We start from the raw sequence: 12,239 nt of genomic DNA, 5'->3' as shown, positions 1-12,239 counted from the left end.
TGGCCGAGAACAGCAAGTGGATCTTAGTTACGACCGCTAAGATCATACACAAACTCGGGTAGATTCTTCTTCTAATGCTGCCTGAGAAGAAACAACACACTCCGGTGCCGTTTAAAATAACAAACTTTTGATTGAAGAAATAAAAACTAAGTTTAACAACCACAGTCCTCTCACACGTCCTATCTATTAGTTAGGTGCAAGAGAATGACTGGGTATGACGTAGAGGGGAGGAGCTATATAGCAGCTCTGCTTGGGTGATCCTCTTGCACTTCCTGTTAGGGAGGAGATATAATCCCATAAGTAATGGATGACCCGTGGACTGACTACACTTAACAGGAGAAACATATTTTGCTTACCTGATTATTTTCTTTTCTTCTGACAGAAGAGTCCACAGCTCCCGCCTGTGTTTTGTCTATGAGGCGGCAGTAATTTTTTTGTTCTTCTGGCACCGTTTTTCACCCTGATATTTCTCCTACTGTTCCTTGTTCCCTTGGCAGAATGACTGGGGGATGAGGGAAGTGGGGGAGGTATTTAAGCCTTTGGCTTGGGTGTCTTTGCCTTCTCCTGGTGGCCAGGTTCTGTATTCCCAAAAGTAATGAATGCAGCTGTGGACTCTTCCCATCAGAAGAAAAGAAAATTATCAGGTAAGCATAATTTATGTTTTTCTTTAGTTTATCATGCATTATATATATATATATATATATATATATATATATATATATACACACACATATACATACACACACATATATAATATTAAATGCTGAGAAACAGCTGCCTGAAGGACTTACCCGCCAAAAGCTGCTTTAGAAGAAGCAAAAACATAAAAATGGAAGAAGTAGGAAACAATATGTAAGAAAGACCTGGTAGAATGGGCAGTAACCCATTTAGAATGAAAGTGAGCTGCTTCCACATACGCTTTATGAAAAAAAAAGTTTAACCAATAGACTAATTAAATTAAAATAGCCATCTGACCCTTTCTGGAACCAGAAAAACTAATAAACAAGCTAGAAGATTGTAAAAAAATCCTTAGTAGCCTGCAAAATACAACTGCAAAACGCTGACCACATCCAAACAATGGAGAAGTTCTTCCTTATAATTCTTTGAATATAAGGATTATTTTGAATTATAAGGATTGGGGAACTTAGCACTGTTTGGATCTGTATCAATTAGGGTTTGGCTTCCAGGAGAAACCACAAGAACCCTGCTTCTATGAAGAAATGGAGGAATTATGGTTCTTAGATTGACAAAAAGTAAATTTATGCTTACCTGATAAATTTATTTCTTCTATGGTACGACAAGTCCACGGATTCATCCTTTACTTGTGGGATATTATCCTCCTGCTAACAGGAGGTGGCAAAGAGCACCACAGCAGAGCTGTCTATATAGCTCCTCCCTTAGCTCCATCCCCCAGTCATTCGACCGAAGGTACAGGAAGAAAAAGGAGAAACTACAAGGTGCAGAGGTGACTGAAGTTTAAAATCAAAAAATATAATCTGTCTTAAAATGACAGGGCGGGCCGTGGACTTGTCGTACCATAGAAGAAATTAATTTATCAGGTAAGCATAAATTTACTTTTCTTCTATAAGGTACGATGAGTCCACGGATTCATCCTTTACTTGTGGGATACAATACCAAAGCTACAGGACATGGATGAACGGGAGGGACAAGACAGATGGTTAAACAGAAGGCACCACTGCTTGAAGAACTTTTCTCCCAAAAATAGTCTCCGAAGAAGCAAAAGTATAAAATTCGTAAAATTTGGAAAAGGTATGAAGCGAAGACCAAGTTGCAGCCTTACAAATCTGTTCAACAGAAGCATAATTTTTAAAAACCCATGTAATGTGGAAGCCACCGCTCTAGTAGAGTGAGCTGTAATCCTTTCAGGAGGCTACTGTCCAGCAGTCTCGTATGCCAAACGGATGATGCTTTTCAGCCAAAAAGAAAGAGGTAGCCGTAGCTTTTTGACCTCTACGTTTTCCAGAATAGACAACAAACAAAAAAGATGTTTGACTGAAATCTTTGGTCGCTTGTAAGTAAAACTTCAAAGCACGAACCACGTCCAAGTTGTGCAACAGACGCTCCTTCTTAGAGGAAGGATTAGGACACAGAGAAGGAACAACAATTTCCTGATTGATATTCCTATTAGTAACAACCTTAGGAAGGAATCCAGGTTTGGTACGCAAAACCACCTTATCAGCATGGAAAACAAGATAAGGCGAGTTGCATTGCAATGCAGATAGTTCAGAAACTCTTCGAGCTGAAGAGATAGCAACTAAAAACAGAACTTTCCAAGATATAAGCTTAATATCTATGGAATGCATAGGTTCAAACGGAACCACTTGAAGAACTTTAAGAACTTAATTCAAACTCCATGGCGGAGCAACAGGTTTAAACACAGGCTTGATTCTAACTAAAGCCTGACAGAACGACTGAACGTCTGGAACATCTGGCAGACGCTTGTGCAGTAGAATTGATAAAGCAGATATCTGTCCGTTTAAGGAACTAGCTGATAACCCCTTTTCCAATCCTTCTTGGAGAAAGGACAAAATCCTAGGAATCCTGATCTTACTCCATGAGTAGCCTTTGGATTCGCACTAATAAAGATATTTACGCCATATCTTATGATAAATTTTCCTGGTGACATGCTTTCGAGCCTGAATCAAGGGATCTATGACCGACTCAGAGAAACCCCGCTTGGATAAGATCAAGCGTTCAATCTCCAAGCAGTCAGCCACAGAGAAACTAGATTTGGATGCTGGAACGGACCTTGAATCAGAAGGTCCTGTCTCAGTGGCAGAGACCATGGTGGAAGAGATGACATGTCCACCAGGTCTGCTATCAAAATCACCGAAGCTCTCTCCTGTTTGATTCTGGCAATCAAACGAGGAAGGAGAGGAAATGGTGGAAACACATAAGCCAGGTTGAACGACCAGGGTACTGCTAGAGCATCTATCAGTACTGCCTGAGGATCCCTTGACCTGAACCCGTAACGAGGAAGTTTGGCATTCTGACGAGATGCCATCAGATCCAATTCTGGTGTGCCCCATTGCTGAACCAATTGTGCCAACACCTCCGGATGGAGTTCCCACTCCCCCGGATGAAAAGTCTGACGACTTAGAAAATCCGCTTCCCAGTTCTCCACTCCTGGGATATAGATTGCTGATAGATGGCAAGAGTAAGTCTCTGCCCATCAAATTATTTTGGTAACCTCTATCATCGCTAGAGAACTCTTTGTTCCCCCCTGATGATTGATATATGCAACAGTCGTGATATTGTCCGACTGGAATCTTATGAATCTGGCCGACGCCAGATGAGGCCACGCCTGAAGCGCGTTGAATATCGCTCTCAGTTCTAGAATATTTATCGGGAGGAGAGCGTCCTGAGTCCACAAACCCTGTGCTTTCAGGGAATTCCAGACTGCACCCCAGCCCAATAGGCTGGCGTCCGTCGTCACTATGACCCACGCTGGCCTGCGGAAACACATTCCCTTGGACATATGATCCTGTGACAACCACCAAAGAAGAGAGTCTCTGGTCTCTTGATCCAGATTTATCTGAGGAGATAATTCTGCATAATCCCCATTTCACTGTTTGAGCATGCATAGTTGCAGTGGTCTGAGATGCAAGCGAGCAAACGGAACTATGTCCATTGCCGCTACCATTAAGCCGATTACCTCCATACACTGAGCCACTGACGGCCGAGGAATGGAATGAAAAGCTCGGCCGATGGATAAAAATTTTGATTTTCTGACCTCCGTCAGAAAATTTTTCATGTCCACCGAATCTATCAGAGTTCCCAGGAATGGAACTCTTGTGAGAGGGATAAGTGAACTCTTTTTTACGTTCACCTTCCACCCGTGAGATCTTAGAAAAACCAACACGATGTCCGTGTGAGACTTGGCTAGTTGGTAAGTCGACGTCTGGATTAAGATATTGTCCAAATAAGGTGCCACAGCTATGCCCCGCTGCCTTAGAACCGCCAGAAGGGACCCTAGCACCTTTGTGAAAATTCTGGGAGCTGTGGCCAGCCCGAAGGGAAGAGCCACAAACTGGTAATGCTTGTCCAGAAAGGCGAACCTGAGGAACTGGTGATGATCTTTGTGGATAGGGATGTGTAGATACGCATCCTTTAAGTCCACGGTGGTCATATATTGACCCTCCTGGATTGTCGGCGAAATAGTCCGAATGGTCTCCATCTTGAAGGATGGGACTCTGAGGAATTTGTTTAGGATCTTGAGATCCAAAATTGGTCTGAAGGTTCCCTCTTTTTTGGGAACCACAGATTGGAGTAGAACCCCTGCCCCTGTTCTGTTTTCGGAACTGGGCAGATCACTCCCATGGTATATAGGTCTTCTACACAGCGTAAGAACGCCTCTCTTTTTGTCTGGTTTACAGACAATTGAGAAAGATGGAATCTCCCCCTTGGGGGAGAATCTTTGAAATCTAGAAGATACCCCTGGGTTACGATTTCTAAAGCCCAGGAGTCCTGAACGTCTCTTGCCCAAGCCTGAGCGAAGAGAGAAAGTCTGCCCCCTACTAGATCCGGTCCCGGATCGGGGGCTACCCCTTCATGCTGTCTTGGTGGCAGCAGCAGGCTTCTTGGCCTGTTTACCCTTGTTCCAAGTCTGGTTAGGTCTCCAGATTCACTTGGATTGAGCAAAATACCCCTCTTGCTTTGCGGCAGGGGAAAAGGTAGAGGGACCACCTTTGAAGTTTCGAAAGGAACGAAAATTATTTTGTTTGGTCCTCATCTTATTCGTCTTATCCTGAGGAAGGGCATGGCCTTTCCCTCCAGTGATGTCTGAAATGATCTCTTTCCGTTGAGGCCTGAATAGGGTCTTACCCTTGAAAGGGATGGCTAAAAGCTTAGCTTTTGATGACACATCAGCAGACCAGGACTTAAGCCATAAGAATTCTTCGCCGCTAATTTAGCCAGTTGAAAAGCGGCATCTGTAATAAAAGAATTAGCTAGCTTGAGAGCCCTAATTCTATCCAGAATATCATCTAATGGGGTCTCAACCTGAAGAGCCTCTTCCAGAGCCTCGAACCAAAAGGACGCTGCAGTAGTTACAGGAACAATGCACACTATAGGTTGGAGAAGAAAACCTTGATGAACAAATATTTTCTTCAGGAGACCCTCAAATTTTTTATCCATAGGATCTTTGAAAGCACAACTGTCCTCAATAGGTATAGTTGTACGCTTAGCCAGGGTAGAAATAGCTCCCTCCACCTTAGGGACCGTCTGCCACGAGTCCCGCATGGTGTCTGATATGGGAAACATTTTCTTAAAAGTAGGAGGGGGAGCGAACGGAATACCTGGTCTATCCCACTCCTTAGTAACAATGTCCGAAATCCTCTTAGGGACCGGAAAAACATCAGTGTAGGCAGGAACCTCTAGAAATCTGTCCATTTTACACAATTTCTCTGGAACTACAATAGGGTCACAATCATCCAGAGTCGCTAAACCTCCCTGATCAATAAGCGGAGGTGTTCTAGTTTAAATTTAAAAGCCGTCATATCCGAGTCTGTCTGAGGGAACATATTTCCTGAATCAGAAATCTCTCCCTCAGCCAGCAAATCCCTCACCCCCAACTCAGAACATTGTGAGGGTACATCGGATATGGCTAATAAAGCGTCAGAGGGCTCAGCGTTTGTTCTCACACCAGACCTACTGCGCTTCCCCTGCAACCCAGGCAGCTTAGATAAAACCTCTGTGAGGGTAGTATTCATAACTGCGGCCAAATCTTGCAGGGTGAAAGAATTAGACGCACTAGAAGTACTTGACGTCGCTTGTGCGGGCGTTAATGGTTGTGACACTTGGGGAGAATTAGATGGCATAACCTGATTCCCTTCTGACTGAGAATCATCCTGCGACATACTTTAAGTAGCTAAAATATGTTCTTTGAAATTTATTGACCTTTCAGTGCATGAGGGACACATTCTAAGTGGAGGTTCCACAATGGCTTCTAAACATATTGAACATTGACTTTACTCAATGTCAGACATGTTGAACAGGCTAGTAATGACTATAAACAAGCATGAAAACACTTTATTTAGTGAAAAAAAATAACAATCTTAAAAAACGGTACTGCGCCTTTAAGAGAAAAAAAAAGCATACACGTTCTGCAAAACAGCTTTAAAATGCTCCAAATTTTTCAAAATTTTGCAAGCAGACACAATATATGTAGTTAAGATTGCCCCATAAGGAAATTTAACATTTAACCCTTAATGTGCAAACCAGAAAAAACACTGGAAAAAACACCCTCAGCACCTTGCCACAGCCCTGCTGCCTCAAAAAAACACACCAGAGCAGTTTTAAACTAGCCATGTGGGTTCTGAGACCCAAAAAATAAGCCAAGTGTACCCTTAATAAAGTTGCCCAAAACGTTATTGCCCACAAAACGTTAACAGCACTCCCAGCTCATAAAACATTTACAACTCAGTGCCAACCATTTTTGTAATTAGCCCCTTATGCAAGCTTAGTAATGCTCTTCTTATTAGCTCTTAGGATTACTGCTTACCCTTACCCTCATGGGGATACTGTCAGCCTTTCTGAAATACCACAGTCTCTCCAGAAAAAATTACTGAACATACCTCACTGCTGTATAGCATGAAAACGTTCCTCACACTGAAGTTTCCTGTACTCCTCAGCCTCTGTGGGAACATCACTGGATCTTAGTTACAAATGCTAAGATCATCATCCTCCAGGCAGGAGTTTTCATCCATCTGCTGCCTGAGAGTAAATAGTACACACCGATACCATTTAAAACAACAAACTCTTGCTTGAAGAAATAAAAAACTAATATTTTATCACCTCTTTCACTTTACCCTTCCTAGTACTTAGAGTAAACAAAAAGAATGTCAGGGGGTGGAGCTAAGGGAGGAGCTATATAGACAGCTCTGCTGTGGTGCTCTTTGCCACTTCCTCCGCAGGAGGATAATATCCCACAAGTAAAGGATTAATCCGTGGACTCGTCGTACCTTATAGAAGAAAAGAACGAAAATGGTTAGAAGTCCTTGATTTAACCTTAGAGTTCTTATCCTGAGGGAAAAGGCACCCCCCAGTCACCATAGAAACAATATCCTTCCCTTAAAGGAAGAGGCAGAAGTCTAGATTTAGAAACGTCAGCAGGGTAACTCTGGAGGTATGGGAGACAGATGGATGGTGCTATTTCCACTTTGGCTAGATAAGCTACCATTACTGTATAGGACAGTACATCTTTTAAGGATCTGATGGACAGCAAACATTAAGTTTTTCTCAGAAGATCCATTCAACTGGCAGGCTATTTGTTTCACCCAGCTTTTAGTGTAGACTGCATATCTGCAGCTACTGCAGTATGGTGTGATAACACCTCTAACCTCATTGCCCAGGAAGCTTTTCTTGATGAAATTCAGGATCGCTTGAGGTTGGTCAAGAATGCAAACAGTTTTATTTGTGATGCAGCTGTTAAAAAAAATTACAGTAATGCTGCTATGATTGTTATGGCTGAAGTCATGCTATCATTGCTACAGCCACTGGAGGTAAAAAAAACTGTCCTGCTGCAAGACAAAAAAAAAGTTCTCTCTGCCCTTTGCATGCATTTGTGTTTAAGTAGTGGAGGCATGAAAGCCGTTAGTTGGGAAATAGGAAATCATCTACTGTAAAACAACCATCAGAAAGCCAAACCAGTGCTGAAACATCAGCAGAGGATATGGAATAGGAGTATATTGATGACCCAACAGGAGAAGGCAAAGAACAGGTCCCAGCGACAACTGAGACATTAATTCTGATGCCTCTTCCTAGTTTCAGGGAAGAGTAATTCCCAGGAGTAATGGATTGTGGACTCTGACCACCTATCTGAAAGAAAAATTGGTTATTGTGGGAATTTTAAATGGATTTGAATGGTTTTGATTTGAAAATCCCACAACAATTCTGAATGAGAGAATTGGGGGACACTGTTAGCATTGTATTACTATGTAACTGTATATGTATGTTATCAAATGTTAGATAGTAAGAGCCAGATTATAAGTGGAGCGCTAAATATCGCTTTCAAGAAAGCAATATTTGCGCTCCACTGTGTAATACCAGCACACGCTAATGTGCGCTAGTATTACAAGTTAACAGCAATTCAATAGGCTCCAATGGAAGACGGCATCAGAACCTAAGCACAGCGAAGGGGGTAAGTAGCGCAGCGATTGCAGCAGTTAGTAAATATATACACACACACATATTAACACATAAATATATATGTATATAAGCATATACATATTTACTGGGAACACAGTTCCCATAGACCTCAATGTTTTTTTTCTAATACCCCACTTCCACCAACTTTAGACCCCAAAAACAGCCTACTGCAAGCTAATTTGTAATGGCTGGTTAATTATCGTGCATCTGCAAATGAGCAAATTTGCCCGTTTGAGGGCACGCAATAATTTAGTGCTACATTTGTAATCTAGCCCTAAATATTACATTTAAATATTACCTTGCATACACGCAATAAACCTTCAATTAAGCATATCTGTTAAGAGATGACATTTTATTAACCTGAAAGTTTAAAAGAAATGGCACCAAACGGTTTATTTTACTACAATATATTTAAATGGAAGCACAAATTCATAGAAGTGCTGTAACAGATTCAATCTAACAATAAAAAACATGAGATGTTTTACCTCAAAGTTGTAATTAGCTAGTAAAGTGCTGATTGCCTCTCGTACATACTTGGTCTTGTTGGGAACAACATTAAACTACTGCTGGAGAACAAAGTTCATAACATAAATTTAGAGGGGAGAGGAATAAAAAAAGTAGAATATAAAAATGAGAAATAAATATGGAGGTAAATATGGAGTAATAAAGCTAAACATTCATCTCACTACAATATATCCAGTACTTACATCTTCTGTTAGGATGCTATCAGCTATCAGGTTAGTATGATGTATGTACCAGCTTCTTAAATAAGCACTTGTAATTGAAATTGGATACATTCACAGAATTAGCAGCAATTTGCAAGGTAGATACTGCAAAAGCCAAGCACCTCACATGCATGTTTACATTAACTGCAGTTGATAAATTTTACATGTGAAAATGCAAAAATGTTCTGATATCTAAAATTCCACAATACAATATTGTTATTTTTAATGTACACTTGCTCCATGCATTTTGATGCTTTATTACAGGAAAAGCTACCAATATACTCTAGAAATTAAAGTGATACTAAACCCAATTTTTTATTTCATGATTCAGATAGAGCATACAATTTTAAGCAACTTTCTAATTTACTTCTATTATCAATTTTCATTGTTCTTTTGCCATCTTTATTTGAAAAAGCAGGAATTTAAGATTAGGAACTGGCCCAATTTTGGTGAAACACCCTGGTTAGTGCTTGCTGATTGGTGGCTACGTTTAGCCACCAATCAGCAAGCGCTACCCAGGTGCTGAACCAAAGATTGCCCGTCTCCTAAGCTTACATTTCTTGCTAAATCGTGAAAGAAAAAATTTGGGCTTAGTATCCCTTTAACAGTTTTAAAGTTTAATCATTTTTTTTGCACTTTTTGCAAAATCTTACAGTAATTTGTGATCCTGATAGTCTTGATTTCTACAATAATCACCACAGCATTAGAAAAAAAATATATTTCCTGGTTCCTTTAAAATGTGTAGAAAAATGTAACCAGTGGGTGTTATACTTCTTATTGCCTGAATTTATTGACCAGGATTTAGAAGCTATTTCACGTTTTAGTTTCAGAATTAAATCTTAAAAACTGTGGAATATCCTCTCGCTGCCGGCAGCTTTGGTATTTGTTGCTTGACCAAAACTTTTAAGTGTTTAAAATAGTCAATGATCATATATAACAACAAGAGTGTATTCTGTGCTTATGTGACACTGCTAGGAAGCTCTGTGGAATCTGCAGGAGAGAAGTAATCTGTGCTTGCAGGGGACTGATTGGGTGAGAGCTTTGCATCTCTGATGTTTATTTCCTGATGAGCTGAAAATGTTAGCGGGATAAAGCCTTCACTGTCAGCAGTAAGAATCATCCAAGAAGAGGGACCTGAAAAGGAGAATAAAATGTATTTAGAAAATAAATCACTCAAGTATTATGCACAGTTAATGAGTAATATATACAATAAACACACATTTCAAAATATATAAACACGAGTGTAATTTAGTCAAAAACATAAGGAACCAATTGATGGATATTTCCAAAGGATTAAAGAATATATTATAGAAGGGTAAAGACAAAATATAAAGCTCCAAAGCTATTTTTGAATATTCTAATGGGAAGAGCAAGACAAGAAACAACATTTCTGCTTACCTGATAAATTAACTTCTTTCATGGTAGTGAGAGTCCACGAGCCATTACTCCTGGGATTAAACTCCTGGCCACTAGAAGGAGGCCAAGATTCTCAAAACTTCCAAGAGCACTTCATCCCTCCCACCTCACTGGAATGCCAATCTAACGTATAGCAAAATAAAGGGAAGTAGCAGAAAAAAAAAGGAAAAGGACAAAGCAGGGAATACAGAGGTGCAAAATAGAACTGTTGCCATAATATTTATTTTAATGTATTTGGGTGGGGCTCGTGGACTCTCGCCACCATGAAATAAATACATTTATCAGGTGAGCATAAATTTAGTTTTCTTTCATAAGGTGGTGAGAGTCCACAATCCATTACTCCTGGGAACTAATACCCAAGCAATGAAGTGCACAATTAATTTGGACAAGACAAAAAAAATATGAAAAGAAGTTTCAGACATGCTGAGTGTAACTTTGATTTCCTTTGATCTGTCAAGGAAAGTCTCATTGATGTTGAGTCTATAATGACTTCCAGAAAAGTGACTCTGGTTTGAGGAGATAAGGAACTCTTTTAAATGTTGATTCTCCAACCATGATTGAGAAGAAAAAACCCCAGAATTTATGCTTACCTGATAAATTACTTTCTCTTGCGGTGTATCCAGTCCACGGATTCATCCTTTACTTGTGGGATATTCTCATTCCCTACAGGAAGTGGCAAAGAGAGCACACAGCAGAGCTGTCCATATAGCTCCCCCTCTAGCTCCACCCCCCAGTCATTCTACCAAAGGTTAGGAAGAAAAAGGAGAAACCATAGGGTGGAGTGGTGACTGTAGTTTTAAACAAAAATGTTTTACCTGACCTAAATGCCAGGGCGGGCCGTGGACTGGATACACCGCAAGAGAAAGTAATTTATCAGGTAAGCATACATTCTGTTTTCTCTTGCAAGGTGTAACCAGTCCACGGATTCATCCTTTACTTGTGGGATACCAATACCAAAGCTTTAGGACACGGATGAAGGGAGGGAACAAGACAGGTAGCTTAAACGGAAGGCACCACTGCTTGCAAAACCCTTCTCCCAAAAATAGCCTCCGAAGAAGCAAAAGTATCGAATTTGTAAAATTTGGCAAAAGTATGCAGTGAAGACCAAATCGCTGCCTTACAAATCTGTTCAACAGAAGCCTCATTTTTGAAAGCCCATGTGGAAGCCACTGCTCTGGTAGAATGAGCAGTAATCCTTTCAGGAGGCTGCTGGCCAGCAGTCTCATAGGCCAAACGGATGATGCTTTTCAGCCAAAAGGAAAGAGAGGTAGCAGTCGCTTCCTGACCTCTCCTCTTACCAGAATAGATAACAAACAAGGAAGATGTTTGTCTGAAATCCTTAGTTGCTTGTAAATAGAACTTTAAAGCACGAACTACATCAAGATTGTGTAATAGACGTTCCTTCTTCGAAGATGGATTAGAACACAGAGAAGGAACAACTATTTCCTAGTTAATATTCTTGTTAGAAACAACTTTAGGAAGAAAATCAGGCTTGGTACGCAAAAACTACCTTATCTGCGTGGAACACCAGGTTAGGTGAATCACACTGTAAGGCAGATAATTCTGAAACTCTTCGAGCAGAAGAGATAGCTAACAAAACAAAACTTTCCAAGATAACAACTTAATGTCTATGGAATGTAAAGGTTCAAACGGAACCCCTTGGAGAACCGAAAGAACTAGATTCAAACTCCATGGCGGAGCCACAGGTTTATAGACAGGCTTGATTCTGACTAAAGCCTGAGCAAACGCTTGAACGTCTGTTACCTCTGCCAGACGCTTGTGTAACAGGATAGACAAGGCAGATATTTGTCCTTTTAAGGAACTAGCTGACAATCCTTTCTCCAATCCTTCTTGGAGAAAGGACAATATCCTGGGAATCCTAATCTTACTCCATGAGTAACCCTCGGATTCACACCAACAAAGATATTT

General features: G+C 40.7%; 1 protein-coding gene across 1 annotated transcript in view; it reads right to left on the bottom strand.

The window, feature by feature from the left end:
• Positions 1-8,504: 8,504 nt before the first annotated feature.
• Positions 8,505-12,239, bottom strand: part of WDCP (WD repeat and coiled coil containing) — a 60,495-nt gene continuing 56,760 nt past the window's right edge. Inside the window, exon 3 of the mRNA XM_053709633.1 lies at positions 8,505-10,028. Within this exon, the coding sequence (XP_053565608.1) occupies positions 9,853-10,028 (176 nt within the window). The 3' untranslated portion in view covers positions 8,505-9,852. The remainder of the gene's footprint in view (positions 10,029-12,239) is intronic.

The sequence above is a fragment of the Bombina bombina genome, chromosome 4 (genome assembly GCF_027579735.1).
Source record: "Bombina bombina isolate aBomBom1 chromosome 4, aBomBom1.pri, whole genome shotgun sequence".
Taxonomy (NCBI): Eukaryota; Metazoa; Chordata; class Amphibia; order Anura; family Bombinatoridae; genus Bombina; species Bombina bombina.
This window is presented reverse-complemented; position numbering and strand designations above follow the sequence as displayed.